Source organism: Fukomys damarensis, unplaced genomic scaffold (genome assembly GCF_012274545.1).
Source record: "Fukomys damarensis isolate Sample0158 unplaced genomic scaffold, DMR_v1.0_HiC HiC_scaffold_27, whole genome shotgun sequence".
NCBI lineage: Eukaryota > Metazoa > Chordata > Mammalia > Rodentia > Bathyergidae > Fukomys > Fukomys damarensis.
Window position 1 is genome coordinate 21,062,566 of NW_022900939.1, and position 25,228 is coordinate 21,087,793.

The window sequence follows — 25,228 nt, forward strand, 5'->3', positions numbered from 1 at the left end:
ATTTAACAAAATCCAGTATACGTTCAGGACAGGAGGTATTGAACTAGGAATAAAAGGGAATACCACTACCTGATAACATTCTTTTTAAAAACCAGAATTATAATATGTAATATGTCTTACTTTTCCCGTAAGACTCAGGAACAAGATTGAGATATCCATTATCAACACTTTTCTTCAGCATTGTACTGGAGGTTCTAATCAGAGCAGTTATGCCAGAAAATGGACTAAAAGGCTTCTAGATTAGACAGGAAGAAGTAAAACAATCTCTTATTTTGCAGATAACATGATTACATATATAAAAAATCCCGAGGAAGCTGGGCATGATGGCATGTGCCTGTTAATCCCGTCCCTAAGGAGGCCAAGACAGGACAGTCACAAGTTCAAGGCCAGCTGAGGCTACATAGTGAGACCTTACCTCAAAAACAAAACTCTATCGGTGGCCTGCTTTGCAAGCACAAGGATCCGAGTTCAATCCCCGGTACCAAAAAAAAAAACAAAAAAAAAACCCTCTGGCTGGGGATGTAGCTAAGTGGCATTGCGCCTACCTGGCAAGCAGAAAGTCCTGAGTTCAATCTCCAGTACCAAAAACAAAACAAAACAAAATCTGAGGTGTTCACTTTAAAGATTAGAATTAATAAAGTTAACAAAGCTTGAAGAATACAATATCTGTATTAAAAAATCTGTCATATTTTTATACACTTGGAATGAACAATCCAAAAATGAAGTTATAAAAAAATCTCATTTACAGTGGCATGCACATAAAAAAAGTTTTACAAAAGTGTGAACTCTGAAAATTACAAACCATTTTGAAAAATTGAGTAAGACCTAAGTAAGTGGGAAAACATTAGATGTTCATTGACTAGAAGATTTAATATTAAGATGGCCATACTCAAATCTATAGATTCAGCAAATCTTTATTAAAATGAAACTGGCTCCAAATGACAAGCTGATCCTGAAATACAAAAATTCAAGAGACTTGAAATAGTTAAAATACCTTGAAAAAGAACAGTTGGGAAACTCACACTTCCCAGTTTAAAAACTGCCCATAAAGTTGTAGTATGTACGACAGTGATGATTGTCATAGACATGTAAGTCTATAAAATAGAATTAATCCAGAAATCATTACATTTTGACCAACTAATTTTTTTTTTTTACAAGAATGCCAAGAGAATTCGGTGGGAAACAGTAGTCTTTTTTAGCAAATGGTGCTGGGACAATTAGAAATACATGTGCAAAGAATGAAGTTGAACTTCTATCTCATATAAAAATTAACTCAAGTTGAATCAAAGATCCCAGTGTAAAAGCAAAACCTATAAAAATCCTAAGAAAACAAGTATAATTTTTCCTGACTTTGGATTCAGTAATGGTTTTTTAGAAGTGATATCGAAACATAAGAAGTAACAAAATTTGATCAAAATTGCAAAATTTCTTCAGGAGGCATTCACTGTGAGGAATATGAAAAACAACCACAAAATGAGAGGAAATATTTTCGAATCATATATCTGAAAATGGCCTAGTATCTAGAATACATATAAAGAACTCTTTAAAGCCAGCAATGAGACAAAATCCAGTTTTAAAATGGGTAAATGATCTGAATAGACAGATTTCTCCAAGGAAAATAAAGGACCAAGAAGTATTGAAAGAGATTTTAATATAATTAGTCATCAGGAAGTTTAATCAAAACTACAAGGTACAAATTTACAACCAGTAGGATATCTTGAATCAAAAAGATAACTGGTATTGAAAAGAATGTGGAGAATTTGAAACACTGTTGGTGGGAATGTAACCCCTACTTTTTTTTTTTAAATTGAATTTATTGGTACATTCTAGGTAGACAGTACAGTTACATTCATTACTGAGATCTTGTACCTTTACATGCCAGGTCTTGGTTCTCATTTTTTCCCTTTGTCCCCACCCTCCCTTCACCCCCTTCTCTGCTCCCCACCTTTGTAACCCCTACTTTTAAAAACAGTCTGGTAGTTCCTCAGTTAAACATACAGTTACCATTTAATCCAGCATTTCCAGCTCTAGATAGAATTGAAAACAATGTGCACAGAACAACTTTTTGAATGTTTGCAGCAGTATTATTTATAATATCCAGATCCACCAAGTGGCATGTAGGTAAAGAAAATATGATATATATCCATGCAATGGAATATTATTTGATCATAATAAAGAATGAAGTACTAATGCATGGTGTAAAATGAACGAACCTTCAAAATGATGCTGAGTGAGGGGCCGGAGATTTAGTTCAGTGATGCTGCTGCCTGCTTTGCAGGAACTCAAGGTGTCCTGAGTTCAGTCCCCAGTACAAAAAAAAGTGATGCTAACTAAAAGAAGCTTGTCATAAAATGTCACATATGTCTGACTCCATCTATATAAAGTTTTCAGAATAAGCAAATTCAGAAAGTAAATTAGTGGTTGTTAGGGTCTCTGCAGGAAGGAGGAGTAGGTAGGGAATGTTTATGGAAATAGAATTTCTTTTTGAGGTGATGGTTGCACAACTCTTATGAATATGTTAACCATTGAATTACACACTTTAGATGGGTGAATTGTTCACTAGGTGAATTATATTTCAGTGAAGCTTTTAAGAAAATGTAACAATTTCAGAGCCAGGGGTGGTGGTACATAACGATAATGCCAACATTCAGGAAGTTGAGGCAGGAGGATTACGAATTTGAGGCTGACTAGACTATATAGCGAGTTCAGGACCAGCCTGGACTACCTATCTGTCTCAAAGAAAAAAAATTATTTTGATAGCTTTTCACATGCCTACATGCAGATAATGTCATTGCAAAATCATGTACCTGCACTTGTCAGGGACCTGCATGTGTTTATTTTGTTTCATGAAAGAATAGATGAAAAGAAAGTTAAACCTCTCACTGTGTCTCTCATTCTTCCATGTCTTAATTTTCAGAGTCTTAAAGTTATGCTGGTGTCCTATAAATCATATATGCTAATTCCATGAAGATACTGTCAGTGATGTGTGCATCAAACTTAATCAACTGTAATGTAACTTAATCTGTATAAATGTAGCTTTCTTTACATTGCTTTTCACAGTTAAACCCAATTATTTCAGTTACATGTTTCAATTTCTACTTTTATCTATTAATTGAAAATTATTTCGAATAGAGAAATAGGACTATCACTTCTTTTCCTACTTCTGCTAGCTACCTCTGTGATCATAAGTTTTTGAACCTCTCAACCTAAGTTGCTACAAAGTGGAGATAATCACTCAGTTATCCAAAAGCAAGAAGCTGAACTCCATGACATCTTTTGGGCTTGAGGTTCAGTTTTAGTCTTTCCTACAGAAACTTCAGAAATGATCTTGGGTTCTTGTTTTATTTCTTACCCCAGTTCTATGTGTAATGGCCCTATATGCCATCTCATTAAAGTAACAAACATCCTTCCATTCCATTTCTTTCCTGTTCTTTGGAGGGGAGAGTAAATCACTTGAACCAAAGAGTCTTCCAACTACTCAGACCCTATTCTTTAGAAACCTGATATCATCTGCTACCCAGAATATTCTCATTAGTTGGTTTCATTTACTCCATCTGGTTCTCTTTTTTAAGCAAGGATATATTATTTTCTTAATTACTAAAACTGATAAAAATAACTAATCTTAGTTCTTGTGAGCTTGAATGGTCTGCAATTTAAAGGATTTTAAAGGTAAATTTACGTATTTTACAATTCGAGTTACTTTTCTTTCTTTTTGCTTTTCACAGGTAATGGTAATTCAGGATTTGAAGGACAGAGTCGTTATGTGCCATCTTCTGGAATGTCTGCCAAGGAACTCTGTGAAAATGATGACCTAGCAACCAGTTTGGTTCTTGATCCCTATTTAGGTTTTCAAACACACAAAATGAATACTAGGTAATTTTAAGTTTTTAACCTAAATGGAACAGATTTAACAAAACAGATGGTTTGCTGAGTGTGGTGGTACACATCTGCAATCCCAGCACTGTGGGCAGCTGAGGCAGGAGGATAAAAAGTTTGAGCCAAGCCTGTGAAGCTTAGTAATTTAGCAAGACCCTGTCTCAAAAAGTAAGGTGAAGGGCCACGAATTTAGCTCAGGGGCACCATGACTGCCTTGCAAGTTCGATCCTGGTACCCCGCCCCCCAAAAAGAGGTAGCTCAGTGTGAAGACCCCAGGTTCATTTTCCAAGTACTGAAGAAAAAAGACAAAGAAAAATAGATGACTAATTTTACTTTTGTTCAAAATTTTAAATGACATGAAGGTTTTTTGCTATAGATACACTTTCTTTGTGAGCCAAGAGAGGCAAACAAAGCCTCTACAAGTTTTTGTCAGTTTTAATTCCATTTTACCTCAGAATATTTCTGTTAAAATGTTAAACTGGAGGAATAGCTTCATGTTTTGTTTTCAGTATTGATAATTATTTTAGTTAAAGTAAAATCTTGCAAGTATCCTGTAAAACCTTGAAAATGCATTATTTTTTCTAACTTAAAATAAGGTGCATCTTTTTTTTCATGATTTTTTTTTTTTATTGAATTTATTGGTACATTCTAGGTAGACAGTACAGTTACATTCATTACTGGGATCTTGTACCTTTACATGCCAGGTCTTGGTTTCATGATTTTATTATAGACTTAAAAGTAATTGCCACTGAATGTAGGGAATTTTGGCTTCGTGTATAATCTTTGCTATGCAACTAATTATTACAAATTAAAGGAATGTTGTAAAGACATTTATAGTCAATATGCAGTAAGAAAAGATGTTTATTTAGTATCATTTGCTGTATATATAAAATGATTATACCCATCTTAATCTCTCATCCTTTAACACTTGAATATTACCTCTTAGAATAAGATCCCTAGATTGATTGTTTGTGCCACCAAGCAGGAGGTCATAGGTTTGCAACTTTTCTTTATCTTTTTGCTTCTGTGGCAAAGGGTTTTGAGTCAGGTAGGGAGCACGCCAGCAGAGATTTAGAATGGAGAGCCAGTCTTGGCTAGGGTTAAGGTTCCTTCTCATCCCATCATACTCACTGGCAGTTTTTACCCCGATGCCTGTGACAACCCAGGAGAATTCTAGATGGATGGACACTGACAGTTGGGGAGATGAGAAATGGTGACTCCAGGTGACCAAGAAAAGTCTTTTGTCTCCCTTTTTTTTTCCAATTATTAATACAGTATTTATCTTCCCTCTCTCAAACCCTGAGCCAGTCACTTTCCCCGGGCAGCCTGGGGAAGTATATGGGAAGGAACATATAGGGCAGAGGAGACAACGGGAGGAAGAACTATGTGAGGTGGAGACAGCTCCTTAACGTGGTGAAGAGGATGAGAAAGGCCACCATCAGGCAGAAGAGTCCCATGGCCTCTGAGAGGGCAAAGCTCAGAATGGTGTAGGAGAAGAACTGCTGCTTCAGAGAAGGGTTCCTGGCATAACCATTGATGAGGCTCCCAAACACAGTCCCAGTCCCAGCCCCAGAATAAGCCATCCCGTCCTTGGCATCCCCAGCCCCAATGAACTTGGCTGTTGTGTCGATGTGCTTGAAATGATGCAGGTTTGGAACCTGCAGCTAGGGTCAAGTGAGGTCAGGGGACGAGGGACTGCAAAGCTGCTGAGGCGCTCATCTGCCCATGTCCTTGTCTGTTCAGCACCACTGCAGACAGTGGCTGTCTCGGCAGTGGGGAGGTATTCTGGACCAAGGAGCAGGTGGAGACAAATCTGGAGCAGGCATACATTTTTAGCGGGTGAGAGGCCGTGGCAGGGGAGCTGCTCCCAGGGCAGAGAAGACAGAGGACTCTTTTCCACCTTGTTAATTTTTCCCTTACTGACAAGGCACACTATACTTGATCTATCCATTATATTCTAAGTCCAGAAAGGAGTAGTTCAGGTATTTTCATATAATTTCCTGTTGTCATGTATCTTTACTCAATAAAATGAAGTGAAACGTTGGAATAGAGCTGAGAGATTATCTAAATAGTTTCCTGTCAGATTACTGGCTATTCTCTGGAAAATCAGTAAGATTGGTGCCCTGATGTCCAACTAAGATCTAGTTAGTTTACATTATTATTTAATTGCATTTCTTTTTTTCCCCCCACTGAATGTAAGAAACCAGTGCTCATTCTCTACCTCTTAAACCTAGAAGATCTTGATAGAATTTTAACTGAATGCCATGGTACATGCCTGTAATCCCATCAGGGCGATTGCAAGATTGTTCCCAAAGTGGGCAACTTAGCTAGTTAGCATGACCCTGTCTCAAAAAATTAAGTGGGGGGTGGCTAGAGATGTAGCTCAGTTCAGAGACCCTGGATTCAATCCCCAGTAAAGAATTCTAACCATCCTTTAGCCCCCCACTCTCCCCCCCCGAGTTAAAAATATAACTATGTGAATTATGTTTTGACACAAAAGTCTAGTGGCCTGTTGGATACCACTGCAGAGATCCACCATATTGGCCTGAAGTCTTTGAGAAAGTTCTGTTGATTGTGCCCCGTAAACTGAGATAAAGAAACATAAAAAACATTTTAGATTATCCCGTTAAAATTACAATACAAGTTTTAGTGGTCTACAAAAGAACTTTTTACATTCTGAAGCCCCTGTACTTTATTCCAGAGGATTAAGGGTTACCTGGTAATGGCTTTTGTAAGAAAAAAATCCTGCAGTTTTTTGCGTATGTCCTCCCAAACCATTATTGGTCACTCTTAGTTTACATATGAGTCCCTGAGAATCTAGTTAAAATGAAGATTGAGTCAGTAGCTTGTGGATAGGTCCCAGGATTCAGCATTTCTAACAAGCTCCCATGCTGTATTTGAAATAATTAGTTCCAAACCAATCTGGCTTGTGAGTTTCATTGTGATGTGATAAATGGGTTAAAAAGTTCTTATCTATAGTTTCTGAAAACTCAAACCAGATAGTCATAAAATGTAAAGTTCAGAGGGGCCAAGGGTGTATCTCATTGATAGAATGCTTACCTAACGTACAAGACCCTGGGGTTCATTGTCCACTACATGAAATAAATACATAAATAAAATGTGAACTAAAGGATTACCACACAAATGTTAAAACTCAGGACCTTCCTATATCTGAGGACGCCTAAACTGAGTCCTGTTCTACAGAGATTGAAGCCTCTCAGCCTTTTGGCTAAGTAAAATTAAAGATGGTTAAACAAGGTAAACCTACAGAAGGTATTAATTCATGTTTTTGAGGGCAACATTTAATTATACAGTTCCCTAAATAGCCTGTGATGGTGTAGCCAGGCCTGTTACTGTTCCACAGATGGAGCAGGTTGGCTCTGCATCACCATGCCAGTTTGGTGGTACAGGTGCCATCTCTGCCTCCTTTCACTGGAGCTTTCAGTTCACAGGTGTCTCAGCAGAGTCCTGTCAGAGGGCATTTGGGAACACAGACTTTTCTGTCTGTGTCAGACAGACACAGGAAGTCAAACCCAAAGTTGGAAGTCAAACCCAAAGCTCACATTTGGCTGGCAAATGTTCTACACTACATCCTTAGCCCCACAGAAACTTATAAGTTTGTTTGCCTTAGTGAAAGGTACATGTTTTCTTTTCTTCTTAGTGGACTCACTTCAAAATAAAACTAGCTCGTCATCTTTTGAGCAACAATTTGCTGTAATGTTGACAGAAATCGTTTCATAGATAATAAAGAAAATCAATATTGGAGTGTAAAAAAATTCTTCAGTTATTAATTTATAGACCTCAATCTTTGGGGTGCAAAGGAAGTGATTGAGAGACTTAATGGATCTTGAATTTTAATTCTGCATGCTATTAATTGTTCAGTGGTTTTCCTTGTTCATGTTTATACACCTATAATTTGTCATTTTTTATTAGTTTCTCTTGGATAGCCTTTTGCTTCCTTCTTTCAGTGGACCTCCAGTAATAGTGTATTGTTTTGTTTTGTTTTGCAGTACTGGGGATCGAACTCAGGACCTTGCATTTGTTAGGCAGGTGGCAATGCTACTGAGCTATATCCTTGGCCCCTGGAAGTTTTTTTTGTTTTGTTTTTTGGTACCAGTGTTCAAACTTGGGTCCTTGTGCTTGTGAGGCAGGTGGCAGAACCACTGAGCTAAATCCCCAGCCCTAGGAATAGTGTTTTAAAAGAAGTGTTCAAACGGGTCCTTGTGCTTGTGAGGCAGGTGGCAGAACCACTGAGCTAAATCCCCAGCCCTAGGAATAGTGTTTTAAAAGAATAGATATTAAATGATTTGGCTGAGTGCTTATGTTTGAATTTTACTATATCCCAATATTTACCAACAAGAGTTATAGAATGAGTACTTAGTATAAACACAATAATAGGAAAAATTTGGAGTTAGTTACTTTTGTCAAGTGTGCAATTTAAATTCTTTTTAACAAAAATTCTTGATAACACCTCTGATTTTAAAAGGAATTGGAAGCTGGCTGTGACCGCGCATGTCTGTAATTCCAGCACTCGGGGCTGAGGCAGGAGGATCACCATGAGTTCGAGGCTGGACTTCATTGTGAAACCCTGTCTCAAAAAACATGGAAGGAAGGAAGGAAGAAAGTTGGGGGCAAGATGTTGTAAAGGCAGGCTGGATGTTTTCAGTAATGCGTCATTGTTTAGGCAATGTGACCTTGAGATTTGATGATGACTAAGTGCAGGAGACTTATGCAGGCAGTAGACTGAGGAGATAATGTTATAAAGCAAGAGTCATTTCAGGGTACTTCCTCTTTTTTTAACTTTTCTAATTCAAATGGCAATTTGTATAGTCCTTACCTTCCACCATTATAACTGTCTAATGTTTATTTTACTTTTATTTTTGTGGGATATGAATTTGTAAATCACTTTAAAATTAGGTACTTGACTAGAATTTGTAAAGAAAATTTTCAAACCTTCTGACTTAATACATGGGAAAAGAATTCTAACCTGTCATTGCTATCCTTCTGAGCCTACCTGTGGCTTCATGAAGTTCTTTTCTTTCTTTCTTTCTTTCTTATGAAGTTCTTAATTATCAGTATTTTAAAAGAGTTTTGTTACAATTAATCTTGTAAGCCTGTTTAGAAATTACAAATATAAATTGTACAAGTAGTTTTTTATTGTTAATTTGTTTTTGCATTTATTATAGCACCTTTACTTCGAGGAGCTCAAGGCATTTTTCAAAATCTGACAGTTTTCCTCACAACAACCCTGTGAGGTAGGTAGAGTGCATCACAAACAGTAATAAGATACCAACTAACCTGTTCCAGCCTGTGTAATGTTCTGAAATGTTAATTTGAGGTGTCAGCAGAAACATGAGTGTTAACAAACCTTTTAAAATAGTTTGGCCTTAGTTATATTTAAAACAAAGACAAAACTTGTGCTTTATAACAGGATCATTTTAAAAGAAATTTCTTTCATCAAAAGATAAGGAATCATTCTATGGATGAGCTATGCATTGATTGCGAGACTCGGCCAGGTATGGTTTTGGTTGTTTATTTTCAGGTCAAGAAGGAATGGAGAGCTCTGGTTTTATGACTTCTCTGTGAATACAATTTCAGTTTCAGTGCAACTTCATTCAGAGGGGGAAATGTATTTACTGTTTCCATTCTTTATATCTTAAATATTTGAGCATTGTCTTTTTCTTCTTCTCTCCCTTTCTTCTTTTTTTTTCTATTCCCTTTCCTTTTCCCCTGGACCCCTCTAGTCAACTCTTGGTTATACATACTAATGGAAGGGCACAGTAGTCAGCTAATACAAGTCTGCAGCTTTTCTTCATTGCCACAGTGGTCTCTTGGGTTTGGAGACAGAAAAACTAAATAGCAAGAAAATCTGGGAAGTCAGTCTCTGGAGGGGGGGCGGGGAAGGTGTGTAGGAATGTGAGTTTGTATGTTTTCTTGCCCCTTTTAGTAAAAGCTGATTGTAAATTACTTTTCTTTTTTGGTACTGGGGATCAAACTCAGGATCTTGCGCTTGCAAGGCAAGCAGCAAGCAGAACCACTGAGCTGAATCCCCGGTCCTACTTTTAATTTCTTATACCAGCCATTGATGAGAGGCATAGGAAGAGAAAAAATGTTTGACTTATTTAAAGTAGCAGATCTTGTGTTAATAGCGGATAGGGTAGGGCATATTGTTTTGGAAATACCAAAACCCTCTCTTGCCCCCCAGCATCTCACCCCTATACTAAATTAAAAATCTAGAATCTTAGATCTCAAGCCCAAATACTTGGGTTGGGATGGTGGCACCTTCCTTAATCCTAGCCACTCAGGAGGCTGAGGAGAAGGGTCACAAGTTCAAGGGTAGCCTGGGCAACTTAGCTAGACACTGTCTCAAAATTTTGAAAAAAGGCCTGGGAGATCCTGGGTTCAGTCCGCAGTTTAAAAAAATTTTTTTTCATCCCTTTCACTGTCAGTGTATAAGCCAGAGCTATTTCTCTCTGGTGCTCAGTGGCAAACACAAGTCAAAGATTTTTCTAAACATGAAGTAACACAGAGGGCTCTCTTAGGACAGGCAGCAGAGCAGAGAGAAAAAGCCTGAGTAAAAAAGTTGCTAAGTCCTTGGCCAACTAATTATCCTTGTTGGGCCTTATTTATTTTTAGACCAAAAGGATTGTTCCAGATAATCTGTAAATTTTACATATCGTAGTATGAAGTTAGCTTTATGGAATTTGGAAGATTTAGAATGATTATGTTGAGAGCAGAGAGTAGTCTTCTGTTTAATAATGGAAAATTATTTTTTTTATAAGATCCTCAGTGGCTTTTGCTCTGGCCCTAAGAACTTTAGCAGTCTTATGTTATGAAAATAATTTTTATTTCTCACAATATTTGTTGTAAATGAGATTTTATGTCTATTGTTAACCCAGTGATTTGTATACATTTTACAGGAAAATTGAAAACAAGTGTTTGTACCCATAATCATTTTCTTCCTCCTTTCCCTCACTATCATTTCATATAGCAGCCATCTGTGATAATAGGTTTTAGCATTTTGGGGGCAAAAGAAAATACATTTTAAGTGAAGTAGAGTGAGTAGCAGACTAAGTCTGAAGTTGTAAGACTAAGTCTAAGTAGTAGTCTTACTAGTGAGTAGCAAGGGATATAGTTTTATAAATTTGGTTTGTGTTGGAGGCAGAACAAGTCAGAAAAGTAGAAACAAGCTCAGGGGTGAGGCAAAATACTATGTTACTATTATATTTTTGTTGTTTTAGCATTTAAGTTATTTGGCATAAAGAATAAACTAAGGATACCTGAGAAATGTTTTTAGATAGGAAGAAATGTGTTTCAAAAAGCATAGAATACACATAAAGCCTATTAAAAATATCTGACATCCATTCCAGATCAGTAGCTTATTTTTCTGAAAACTAACCTTTTAGGTGAGTTTAGCCTTGACTCTCTTTATTATATGTTGAGAGATGTAATTTTAGATTTGGGCATTTTGTTTATTTGTTTTGTTTTTGTTTTATCCTGTGCTGGAAATTAAACCCAGGGCCTCCCCACATTCTACACAAGTGCTCTACCATTACACTATATCCCCAGTCCCATCTTATTTATTTTATTTATTTATGGTTTTTTTTGGTAGCGGGGATCAAACTCGGCACCCCATGCTTGTGAGGCAGGTGGTGGAACCATTGAGCTCCCCGGCCCTCCCATATAATTATTTTTCAATAAGTCATCACCATTGGTCAGTTCCACATCAAACATCTAAAGATAGTTGGCTCCTTCTATTTTTTGTAGTCCTGCCACATAATATTGTGGATAATTTATTGTGTCTACTCCGAGTGATCTGTGACTTCCTGATTACTGTGTAAGACATAGCTTATCTATTTTCTACCATTTCGTATTTTATATTGCTTGAAGTCTTATGTCTTAGCTAACAACTGCTTTCTTTTGGTTTATCTGTTCTTCATATGTAAATAACCCTGTAGTGTAAGGTTGAGGACTACTTGGTTAAAAATGGAAAATAAATGCACTATGCATTTCTTCATGTACCTCTAGAATATGTTTGAACTCTTAAATAGCTCTGCTTCACAGTTTTGAGAATCCAGAGTTACTGAAACTAAGAGTCTATAACTAAAAAAGTTTCTAGTGGTATCAATATAAATTAATACATCTGAAATTTTTTAGAAATCCTGTCCAATAAACAGTATTATAGTGACTCTGTGCCTCATTTCTTCCTTCATCCTGGTTCTAATAATTTCCTTTACTATTGCTAACCATCTATCCCTGGTCAGCTATTTGAATCAAGCCTTATTAAGTTCCTTTGCTTAGACTTCCTCTCACTCTGCCTTCATTTTGATTCTTTCCTGCATGTAATCTGCTTTTTTTTTAGAAAGCTAAATTCACTACCTTCATTGCTCATTTCAAGGTCAACTTCAAAACCCTTTCTAAATACCTTAGGAATAGTTTCTACACTTTTAAGTTTTCACCATATTAGCACATTTACCATATTTGCAGGTTGATACCTTGCCCAAATACTTGATGCATATATGTATATATATTTATCTCTTATTCCCAGTTAAATTTTCTATTCAAGAGCACTGTTCATGTCTTCTTACTCTGGTATTTCTCAACATAGCATTTGTTGTGCTGATGTATACAAAACACCTAATTAAAAAAAATCCTCTGAGCCAGGTGTGGTGGCACATGCCTGTAATCCTGGCACTTGGGAGACTGAGGCAGGAGGATTGCTGTGAGTTGGAGACCAGCCTGGACTACATAGTGAGTTCCAGGTCAGTCTCAACTACACAGTGAGACCCTGTCTCAAAAAAAAAAAAAAAAAAAAGAAATATTGTAGCTTAAAATCTTACTGAAATGTTTATGAATATTTTTATGATTCAAAAAGAACTCTGTTGAGTACTTCCTTTGCTGGAATTTGTGCTAGACCTCATCCCAGTTGTGACATTTTCAGGCTCATGAAATGTGCATTTTTAAATGCTAAAGTGCATAGTTCCAATTTTTTTTCCTGAGCAAGTAATATTTTTCTCTATTTTACTTGAACAGCAATCTGTAATTCTTTTTTTCTGTTGCATGTTTTGTTTTTTAAAGTAAAACGCTTATTTCAGAATGTTAGTTGGATGTGGTGGCACACAACCTACAATCCCAGCAGTTGGGAAGCTGAGGCAGGAGGCTTACCATGAGTTTAAGGCCAGCCTTGGCTTCATAATGAGTTCTAGCCTGAATGACAAAGCAAGACCCTGTCTTACACAAACAAACAGAAAATTAGACAAATTGGTATGTGAAGAAATTTTGAAATTGAGGTCTGAGTATTGCCAGTGGCATATGCCCACAATCCCAGCTCTCTGGGAGGCTGAGGCAAGAGGATCACAAGTTTGAGCCCACCCTGGGCAACATCATGAAATCTCAAAAATTTAAAAAAAAAAAATGTGTCATGCATGGTGGCACACATCTGTAATCTCAGTTCAAGAGGCGGAGGCAGAAGGTTGCCATAAGTGCAAGGCCAAGCTAAACTATATAGCCAGACTCTGTCTCAAAAAAGAGGGTAGGGAAATAAGGGAAAAGAAAAAATATGAGAAAAAGAAAAAATGGAAACAAAGTCTTTATAAATAGGGAAGGATGGAGGGGGTGAAGGGAGGGCAGGGGGATGGAGAAAAATGAGAACCAAGAGCTGTCATGTAAAGGTACATGATCCATATGACGAATGTAACTACTGTGTACCTAAAAAGTACCAGTAAACTCAACGAGAACAAAAAAAACAGGGTAGGGGAGCAAGGATGTACTTAGTTAGCATGAAGGCTCTGGGCTCAATCCACAGTACCGAGGGGGGAAAAATCATCAATCACAGTACACATTTTGAGAGCACAGCTTTAAAACAAAGTCCCATTTGGACCATGATTGTATCATGTGTTAACACATGTGTTCATAGTATAATATTCTCAAGTCATGACTGATTTTATATCAGAAGCCTTTTTAAATGCACTGTGACAGTTTTTAATGTTATAGCAGTTTCATTGGCAGAATTAACTTTTTGCATCCTCTTCCTCTGAATGCATTTGTTAAGCACCTGTTCAGTTTGGGTGATTATAACAAAATGTATGTGAAAACCGGTTGAGGGTTTTCGGTGTACATGATTGCTTTTATTTATAGCATGATTTTGTTTGCTTCACTCTACTTCCACGATGCATTCCTTCTACTCTTCCAGATTGATTCTGCGTGTTTTTAAAAAATCTTGTTGGTCCGGGGATTCAGATCAGTGGTTCCGCCGCCTTCCTCACAAGCTCAAGGTCCTGAGTTTGATCTCCAGTACCAAAAATTTTTTTTAAATAATAAAAAAATAAAAATTCTGTCATTCTGACTTTCAATTAGACATGCTTTATTCTAGATTTTTTAATTTTGTTAGATGACTAGTGTAAGCTTGAAGCAGGCAGCTTTTGTTTGAATCATCTAATCACATCACAGTTAAATGAGCTAACAGTGAAATAATAACACTAAACTATGGTTTGAAGAAAAAATTATTTTTCAAGGTAATTCACATTGTAATAGAATGATTGCAAAGATTATTAATTGTTTTCTTTTGTTAGGTCTTTGTTGAGGTACCTTATGGCTGTTGTTAGGATATAAGCTCTTTTTCAAGATCTTTACAGTTGATCAATAGCCCAGGAATTATGGTAGCTAACTAAACTTTGAGTTTTGATTTTTTTAGATTTCGGCCTATTAAAGGAAGACAAGAAGAATTAAAGGAAGTAATTGAACGTTTTAAAAAAGATGAACACCTGGAGAAAGCTTTCAAATGTTTGACTTCAGGTGAATGGGCACGGCACTATTTTCTGAACAAGAACAAAATGCAAGAGAAATTATTCAAAGAACATGTAAGTTTATTAAGATTAATACTGTCCCAGTTTGTGTAAGATGTACAGTAAAGCCTGGATAATAGTGAACACTGAAATTTTAAGTCTGTTTTTCATGAAGTAGTGAACATGAAGGTCTTGGAACATACGAGATTGTGGTTTGGGTGACTAAGAGAAAACTATCAGCTGGACGTGGTGGTACATGCTTGTAATCCCAGCACTCTGGAAGCTGAGGCGGAGGATTGCTGCAAGTTCAAGGCCAGCCTGGGCTACATAGTGAGTTCAGACCAGCCTGAAGTACATAGTGAGAACCTGTCTTAAAAAAAAAAGAAAGCAGAAGATTTTTAGAGAAGCAGACAAGCCTTTAAGTACTCAAATATAACAGTAGCAACAAAGTTTGTCATTTAGTGATTTTATATTTCTTATGGTATTGCTGGTGGTGTGCTTTTACAATGCTGAGACATTCTAGCAGGATAAACAATTTACAGTCATTTTTTTTCTACTGTTTTAGGTATTTATTTACTTGCGAATGTTTGCAACTGACAGTGGATTTGAAATATTGCCTTGTAATAGATACTCATCAGAACAAAATGGAGCCAAAATAGTTGCAACGAAAGAGTGGTAATTATTTTACTAGTCTAAACCCATAAAGTAGTTTTATTTAAAGATTGGTTAAGTTATTCTTGAGAGGCTAAGAGATTTGTGGTAAAGATTGAAGCCAGCATTTACCCTGAAGGAGCCAGCATGGTGCCATTGTTGTGGCCCATTGGCTAAAGTTCAAGTGAACCAGGTCCCATCTGTAGACCAAAGTGCTTTTCATTTTACTAATATTAAGCTTACTTGGTACTTACACTACTGGAAGGTAGGAGATGCCAGGATTGATGACCTGGCTTCCAGAGTCAGTCTTACCATCCTAGAGGAGAGGTTAGGGGTAAAGTCATAAGGGCTTTAGGTCATTTAAGAGTAGAAACATCCTAATGTGTAACCTGCTTTAAAAATACACATATGCCAGTTTGTGTAAAAGTAATAGAGTTGAGCTTACTAAGAGTTAAAAGCCATAGTTGAAAGACAGCATATGTGACTATGTCTTTCCTGTAATGCCTCTTCCCTACCTCCTTCCAGAAGAAACTTGCAGTCTCTCTCATAATTCAGCTTTGCTTTATTTTTTTTAATACTGAGGATTGATCAAATCCAGGGCCTCATGCATGGTAAGCAAGCACTGTACCACTAAGTTACATCTCCAGCCTTTTAAATTTTTTTATTTTAAGGAAGGATCTCACTGAGTTTCCCAGGCTGGCCTTAAACTTGTATTCCTCCTTCCTCAGTCTCCCGAGTGGCTGGAATTATAAGTATGCACCGCCACACCATGCTGCGTATCTGGGTTTGAGGTCTAGTGTTCTAGAGCTGCACTATGCAATTTAGTAGCCACCTGCTGCACTTAGTCCTTGAAATGTGGCCAGTATGAATTAAATGCTGTCTTATACACACGCAAGATTTCAAATTGCATTGTTTCTCATTAATAGTTCTCATATTGATTACCTGCTGAGGTAGTATTTTGGATATATTGGATTAAAAGATACTACTTAAAAATAATTTCATCCAGGGCCAAGGGTTTAGCTCAGTGGTTCCGCTGCCTGCCTCTCAAGCACAAGGACCTGAGTTTGATCCCTAGTACCAAAAATAATAATAATAATAATAATTTAAACCAGACATGGTGGCACATGCCTATAATCTCAGCACTGGAGAGGCTAAGGCAGGAGGATCAGTAAGAGTTTGAGGCCAGCCTGCACTACATAGTAAAAATAAATAAAAAATAATTTTACTTTTCAAAGTAGTTACTAAAAGACTTAATCAATTTGAGCCAGGCACAGGGGCACACATTTGTTATCCCAGCAGCTCAGGAGGCTGAGACAGGAGGATTGAAAATTTGAGCCCAGCCTGAGCAACTTAGCAAGACTCTAATTCAAAGTACAATTGGCAGGGAGGGGGCTGGGAATATAGTTCAGTGGTAAAGCACTAAAATAGCATGCATTCAATTTTCAGCACCAAAAAAAAAAAAAAAAAACAGATTGCAAGTTGGTCTTGCGTCACATTCCCAGTAAATGGTTACCCTGGCTGATGACACTACAGTTCTGGATCCTCATGATCCTTAAATGCTCCTAGTCCCTGTCTGCTTCACTTAGTGGTCAGTAAATTTAATGTAGTACAGGAACTATTGGAGCACTTCCCACCTGTGAAAAAGTAGGCTGGTTCCCACGGGATTCAGAGACAAAGCTACCTAATTTCTGTCCTGGAGGAGCTTTCATTTTCTTATAGAAGTAAAATATATAACAGGTAGAGATGGTACCAGGCTAGGGGCTTCAAGGAGGAAGGTGAGATACCTAGGTGGGATTCAAGTATACACAGGTAGGGCTTCTCAAATTCTGTTATTGAGCAGGCTTATTTTATTATTAAAAAGAAGCCTTTTTATAATTTCCAGTAAATTTAACACATCATCAATTTTAACACCTATTTTAAATAGGAAACGAAATGACAAAATAGAATTACTGGTGGGTTGTATTGCTGAGCTTTCGGAAATTGAGGAGAACATGCTACTTAGACATGGAGAAAACGACTTCAGTGTCATGTATTCCACAAGGAAAAACTGTGCGCAACTCTGGCTCGGTCCTGCTGCATTTATAAATCATGGTAAGCTGCATTTCTAAGGTGACTGCACTGGTGTTGAGCAGTTCTACCAACAGTATAGCCTTATCAGAGTAGTAAAATCTCTTTTTTCTCTAAAGATTTTGAAATAGAATTCCCCCCCACAAATTTATTAGAATATTCCTAGTTTAACTTAAGAGCTTACATTCTGTCATAAGTTGTGAAGTTGTCTGAAATGCTTTTTCAGATTTTTGTAACAAATCTTACCAATAATTATTTTTCTCTTTTGGACCTTTTCTTTCAGATTGCAGACCTAACTGTAAGGTAAGCATTAAAAAAATTTCTCAACTATTTTGTTTCTGCCTCAGCTGTCAGACTTTGACTGAGTTACTTTTCTTTCAGTTTGTGTCAACTGGTCGAGATACAGCATGTGTGAAGGCTCTAAGAGATATTGAACCTGGAGAAGAAATCTCTTGTTATTATGGAGATGGATTTTTTGGGGAAAATAATGAGTTCTGCGAGTGTTATACTTGTGAAAGGTAAGACACTAAGATTTTCTGCTTAAACATTCTTTTAACATCTGATGGCTATGGATAATAACTCACATTATCTCTATCATTTAAATGCAGAGATGTTTTTTTTATATTCTGTAGCACAGCTCCCAGTGCAATGTGTATAAACAAAATCAAATGGTATACATCTTTTTTAGAGATGCTGGCACTTTCCCTTTATAAAATCTTAATATACTAACAGGTAAAAGTTATGAGTGGGTCAGAATAAAAAGTGTTAGGAGAGAATGGGTAATAGTTCATGTTACATATGAGTGCCACAGTGAGGCTGTCCTTGAAATGGCCAGTAAAGTTCCTCTCTGATAGTCATGTAAAATCCTTGAAATTTTCTTGCATATCATCAAACTGTCTCCTGAAATTTTCATTTCAGTGTACATACTCTAGACAGCTTCTAATTCTCTTGTTGGCACTCAGCAAGGAACCTCTTTGTAACACATCTAGTTTCTGGGTCCTGGGCTAGAGATGTGGCTGGCAGAGTTATCAGTTCCCATCACTCATTGGAGTAACTTCTATGAACACAAGTTCCTTGGAGGAAGTGTTACAAGTGCAAACGAGGGCTACAGGAAGGCTGTTCTGACAATGCCAAGGTGGTGCAGATGGCACAGGCCACAAAGAGAACAAGCCTGTCTTAGTTGAGCCTATTTTGCCATGTTGCATTGTGCTGGACACTTGACCCAGTTGGCTTCACTTTAGCATCCTCATTCTTTCTATGTGGCGTGTGTATGTGTTAACGTGTGTGTTTTACTGAGGATTGAACCCAGATACCTCACCTCACACATGCTAGACAAATACTCAGGTATACTCCCAACCCTTTTTAAATTTTGAGAGAGGATTTCACTAAGTTGTCCAGGATAACCTCAAATTTGTGATCATCTGTCTCATCCTCCCAAGTAGCTAGAATTTCAGGCGTGCCCTACCAGGCCCAGCCTTCCTATTGCTTTTATAGATATGAGCACATTTATCATTTAAAGCTGCAATTCCTACGTAAAACATCTAGCTTAGGGGAGAGATAGGCAGATTCCCCAGACACCATTTTCCTCCTTTCTAGGTAGTTAGGGATCTGCAGCTGTAGTGAGAGAGGACAAGGCTGTAGTGTTACCCATGCAGGTTGTTTGCCAGCCTTGGGCTCTTTGCCATCCAGGGATGGCAGAAAACTTACTTCTGATGCTGCTAAGGTTTTGCCAAGGTAGGGGAGGAGTATAAAATTTATCTTTTTCTGTATAAAAATGTTTCACATTTTGGTTAGATCTCTACAGAAGTCCACGAAAAGGCCTTTTAATCCATTAAGTCTTAATTATAGTTCAGTAATGCCTTAAAATCATTTTATAGAGAAAACAATGCAAAAGTCAAGTGCCTATAATCTAGAGTCAGACTACCAATATAAGAATCCCACAGCTCTGTATTTCATTAGTTAGGTGATAGTTGGCAAGTTAAATAGCTATTTGTGCCTTAATTTCCCATCTATAAAATGGGAATAATACATTTCATAGGGTTGTAGTGGAGATTAAATTTATTTCACATAAAGCACATTAAGTAGCACATAGCTAACATGCAAATGTTAGCTATAAAATTATTTTGTGGTCTCTGGTTATGTTCTTAGAAAAAAGCATTGTAAAGGCAGAGACTTTAACCTTTTTCACCTATTTCTAAATCCCCAGCGTACAGAACTAGCTGGCACATAAAAGATATTTAATATGTATTTGGTGAGTGAATGAATATAGTAAATAAATACAATGAATAAGTTTTTGGAAACTGTCCTGAAAAACTAACATACTCAGGATTTCAAACCAACATAGAAATAGCATGTTAAGGTCCTGTCTAAATGGAATGGCATACCATAGAACAATAGATATGGCTGTTGTCAGACTATTTGAGCAGGTTGGTTGAAAAATTGGCTGTAGGGCCGGAGATTTAGCTCAGTGGTTCTGCTGCCTGCCTCACAAAGAAAATTTGGCTGCATATTTTCTTGAAATTCCCAGGAACATCAAATTGTTTTGTCTTTATACACAATAATAGCTGGAGATAAGCCTAATTAAAAAGCTCATTCAATTATTCATCAGATACTAATTGAAAAGTTACTTTGTACTGGCCCAGTACTGCAGGATAAACAAGACCATCACAATGCCAGCTGTCAGAATAAGAATAGTACAGTGAAAGGGATAAGGACACATGGACAGAGTGTTCTTTTTTTTTTTTTTTGAGACAGGGTGTTGCTATGTAGTTATATAGTTCAGGCTGGCTTTGAACTTACTATGTAGCCCAGTCTGGCCTCTTAACTCATGGCAATCCTCCTGCATCAGCCCTCTGATTGCCAAGGCTACAGACATGCGCCACCATGTCCAGCCACACGCATACAGTGTTTTGAGAGCCCTAATGTGGGAAGAGTTGGTTCTGAGGAAAGAGAGTAAATAGTGTGAATGGGATTCCAAGACTTGGGGTAGAGTGTCCAGGCGACACTGGAAACCTGTTTCAGGGTCATAACTATACCAACATAAGTTCCTAAGTAAGTATTGCACATTTCACTCTTAATTTGAAGAATGAAATCTAATGATGGTCCACAAAAACAAGATGCAAATAAAAGTATCTATGATTTTAGCAGTAAAACTTTAAAATGATTAAAATACTACTTCTTGGGCCAGGGATTTGGCTCAGTGGTTCTGCTGCCTGACTTGCAAGCACAAGGGCCCAAGTTCGATCCCTGATACTACCAAAAAAAAAAAAAAAAAAAAAAAAAATAAATTGTTTGGGACTTAAGGATTTTATTTTTTTAATTGGTCGAGTTAGTTGGGTCATGGTGGGATACACCTGCCCTCTGGAAGGTGGAGATGAGAGAATTACATGTTTGAGCTCAGCGTAGGCAACTTATTGACTTAGGCCCTTTCTCAAAATGAGAATAAAATGGGCTGGGGAGTACCATAGTGTGAAGGCCCTGGTTCAGTCCCAGTATTATTTTAAGAATTATGAAATTATATCTTTTGATAGCCAAGAAAAAAATTTTAAAGACTGTTATCTGGAGAGACTTTTCCTTTATAGATATTAAAACTTAATTATTTGTACTAAAACTTGATGATATTGGTGCAGAAATAGACAAAGATGAGGAAACATAAATAGAATTCTGAAATAGAGGCAAGTATATATGAGATCTTAATACACATTAGAAAACAATTTCTTTAATAAATTAGTTGGTATAACTCATTATGCTTCTGAGGGAAAAAGTTGGACTCCCATATAACATCATATACAGAATAAAGTCCTTTTAGATTAAAGATCTAAAATAAATAATACAGAACTACTAGGAAAAAAATTAGAACATATGTCTAATCGTGGCATAATGAAGATCTTTAGGGTATGATACAAGAAGCAGTGAATCTGAAAATGAGAGGTCAAAAGTAAATGATTTACTGAAAAAAAAATAAAAGTATGTAAATGGTAAGGAGTTTATAACCTAGTAACAGGAAACTCCTATAAACTCAGAACAAAGAGACAAAGATAGAAAAAAGGTAAAGGAGGAAGAGATATATCATAGAAAAAAATATCTGTTAAATTAAGACAAAATTAAGTACAGTACTTATTTTCACTCATCAAAGTGGGAAAATATAAGCACAATATGTTGCTGTGAGATGGTAGAAAAACAGGCACCCCGTACCTTGCTAATAAAGCCATGAATTGCTATAACCTTTTGGGAAAGTAATTTGGCAGTATTTATTAAAAATAAGAATATACTTTTCCTTGGCAGTTCCACATGGAAGAGGAAATTTTTCCTGTAGAAATAAAGCACCAGTAAATAAGGATTTGGTTTTAAGAGCAGCCTAACAGAAGTGTTTGTGCAAAAAAAAATTAAAACACAGGTCTTGATAATCACCAGTGGAGAGTGATTGAATAAATAATGACATGTATATTCTCTGGTAATATGCAGCTTTCAAAACATACATTCAGTGCAGATTTATTTGTCCATGATATAATAAAACTACTTGCTGCATAAAATGTTTAATAGTGTTACATTTTGGTTTTATTTGCTTGAAAAGAAACAGTAATATAAAAAGTTATGTAGACCATGGAAAAGGAATGGAACAAGGGTATGTTAGGTGCTTGCCAATGGGGACAGTTGGGAAGTACTAGTAATTTTTGCTTTGTGGATATGTTTATCCCCTAGGCTTGTCTCTCCTATTGCAGCAAACATGAGCATAAATTAACTGTCATAAATTTAAAAAGAGCTGAGTGTAGTAGCACATGCCTGTAATTCCCAGCACTCAGGCTGAGGCAGGAGGATCACAAGTTTGAGGTGAACCTGGACTACCTAGTAAGTTCAAGGCTGACCTGGGCTACAGAGCAAGAACTTTTCTCAAAAAAGGAAAGAAAGAAAAAAATAATGGAATGGAAGAGTTTTACTTTAAGGATTCTAATTTCTGAAAATTCCAACACAACTACTATACTCCTCTTGAAACCAAATCTTTACTAACTGGTGCTCTTATTTCTGTAGGATAGATTTCTTCTCTACATGGGACTGCCAGGGAAAAGGGTATGCTTATTTTTAATAAATGCTGCCAGATTGCTTTCTGTTAGGGCTATACCAGTTCATGGCGCTACTAGCATTTGTGTATAAGTACACTTTAAATATGTTCTGTCTTTGCAGAAATATTACAAGTTGTTGTTTGAAAAAGAGAAAAGATTAGCCAGGTGTGGTGGCGCACTCCTGTAATCCCAGCACTTGGGAGGCTGAGGCAGGAGGATGGCTGTGAGTTTGAGACCAGCTTGGGCTACACAGTGAGTTCCAGAGCAGTCTGAACTACATAGTGAGACCCTGTCTCAAAAAACCAAAAAGAAAAAAAAAAGAAAGAAAGAAAAGATTAAAAAACATAAGTATATCAAGATAATTTTTTTCTTAATCACTGTGGAATGAGATAGCTTTTGAGATTTACATATTTGTGTTCAAATGTATGTTAGAGTAGAGTGGACTCTATCTGATAATTACTGGCCCTGGTGAAAATTGAGGGTTCTTTTTTACAGTGATTTCTGTCCCATTTTTTTTTAAAAAAGAACAGAAGCAGTCTCTCAAATATTTTTTGTTTTAAAATAGCTCTATAATTAAAATATAATTTTAAATCCATTTTAGGAAGGTGAAAAAGACAATGTTAATCTTTATGTACCAAAAGTAATTCCTGCATTAAATTTAAATCTGTACTACTTACCTTGTAAAAATAAGGAGGTAGGTTGGGCCAGGGATTTAGCTCAGTGGCACCCCACCTACCTCACAAGTGCAAGGTCCTGCGTTTGATTCCCGGTACCAAAAAAATAAATCGGGTAGGTAAAGAAAGAAAATTTATGTTGTCTTTAGTATAAGGTGAGATACAGTAATTCTTTGAGAGAGAAAAGTTACTTCTCTATCATCCAAATTCCAAAAGAAAGAAATCATGTGGCACTTGCTGAGTGTGATAGTGCTTTCATAATGGTCATCCACAATTTTGCCACACGTTTGGAAGCTGTATTATATGACTTTCTGTTAAAAAGCTAAGGCCAGAAATAAGCAAAATAATTTTGTGCAGAGCGATTTGTTGGGTTTTTTAGTACTTGTTATGCTTTTGTTTATCCTTGTTGATTCATAATTTACTTATTCTCTATAGTACAGCTGAGTAAAACCTTTTACTGGTATACACAAATTAAAGCAAAGATTATCAAAGTTAGATTCATCAGAGAAATTTAAGAAAATTTACTTTAGAATGTATATAGTTAAGGCAAGGTATAAATCATTCTTACCTGGTATAAAAGCAAATCTTTAAAATATTTTGTATTCAGTAACATTATTATGAACATTTATATTTATTTCAAAATTCAAAGGAATTACTTAACAGTTTTTATTTTTTCCAGGAGACAGATTTTTACTAATAATAGTTTTAACCGGGTGTGGTGGCACACGCCTGTAATCCCAACACTCTCGCCGTGAGTTCAAGACCAGCCTGGGCTACACAGTGAGTTCCAGAGCAGTCTGAACTACATAGTGAGACCCTGTCTCAAAAAAACCAAAAAAAAAAAAGTTTAATCTTTTTACATAGAATTTCAGTTATAATTTGTTTCTAGCATTAAGCTCTAGGTACTGACTTAATTTGTGGAAATTATGGGCTTTTAAAAAATTAATTCTTAAGAATTATTAATTTAGTGTTAAATTGTACAGAACAAAGCAGAAAAGTAATTAATGTGGGTTTTTTAAGGTTACAGGTTAGATCCAACTGTTGTGCCAGTAATTTTTTAAATTGAAGATTTTGTTACTTTTATCTACACGTGAAATTCCAGTTTTTCATAGGCAAAGTTATTTTTAGCAGATACATTCTTGATTCCTTTTGAGAATTCTAGATGTGGCAGTGGGAATTGAGACCTCATCCCCTTTAATTTGAAGTGGCTGAGTCCACATTTATTGTGAGTAAATGCACATACTCCGTTTGTTTAACCTGTGGTGTTTTCTCTTTCAGACGGGGAACTGGTGCTTTTAAATCCAGAGTAGGACTGCCTGCGCCTGCTCCTGTTATCAATAGCAAATATGGACTCAGAGAAACAGATAAACGCTTAAATAGGCTTAAAAAGTTAGGTGACAGCAGCAAAAATTCAGACAGTCAGTCTGTCAGCTCTAATACTGATGCAGATACCACTCAGGAAAAAAACAATGCAAGTAAGTAAGGGAGATTTGATAAGATACTTTTCAAAAAGTATTTTCACACAGTTTGCTTTCTAAAGCATGCTTCAGTAGTTGTGAACTTCTAAATATTGAAATTGGGACTTATAAGCTTTAGCAGTGCTGCAAGGTTCTAGAAATGCTTTGAATGCAGAGCACAGTGTGTATTCCACCTTCACATTCAGTGCCATACTTTAGACTTCTTTTTTGAATACTTGGTAACAAGAATTGAATTCTTCATCATATATTCCAGAATCATCATATGTTAGAGGAAAATGTTTTTAAGGGTTAGTGACACTTGTAATGGTGTCAGCAGGCCCTGCTGGAAGACAGGGAACTAGGTAGAATTACACAAGCTCATATATGTTCAGTGTCTAGCCAGTCTGATAGGAACAGATGATGGATTTAGGACTTCATAGCTTCTGGCTTCAAGTCTTCTACCTTATTATTGCTTGCTTATATTTTTTAAAATGAACTGACCCAATTCACCAAACCACTGCTTTGTAGACTCAGAATTCGGCTAGAGGAGCATTTGGCTATGTGGCTGTGTTATGGCATATTGTATTAACCACTACAGAAAATAGCAAGAAAGATGAGAAAGAAGCAAGCTTTGAGATACCAATGTGGGCGGGGGAGGC

At 36.7% G+C, this 25,228-nt stretch overlaps 1 protein-coding gene and 1 pseudogene across 4 annotated transcripts in view; one reads left to right on the plus strand and one right to left on the minus strand.

Annotated features, from left to right (window-relative positions):
• Kmt5b (lysine methyltransferase 5B) overlaps positions 1-25,228 on the plus strand; it is a 62,150-nt gene that overhangs the window by 25,499 nt on the left and 11,423 nt on the right. For all 4 annotated transcript variants that reach the window (XM_033756847.1, XM_010635765.3, XM_010635766.3 and 1 more), the window contains 8 exons: positions 3,726-3,873; positions 9,063-9,131; positions 14,570-14,735; positions 15,226-15,335; positions 17,236-17,402; positions 17,662-17,681; positions 17,760-17,896; positions 24,391-24,587. In XM_033756847.1, coding sequence (XP_033612738.1) covers positions 3,726-3,873; positions 9,063-9,131; positions 14,570-14,735; positions 15,226-15,335; positions 17,236-17,402; positions 17,662-17,681; positions 17,760-17,896; positions 24,391-24,587 — 1,014 coding nt within the window. The remainder of the gene's footprint in view (positions 1-3,725; positions 3,874-9,062; positions 9,132-14,569; positions 14,736-15,225; positions 15,336-17,235; positions 17,403-17,661; positions 17,682-17,759; positions 17,897-24,390; positions 24,588-25,228) is intronic.
• On the minus strand, positions 5,175-5,799 carry LOC117283547 (annotated as a pseudogene).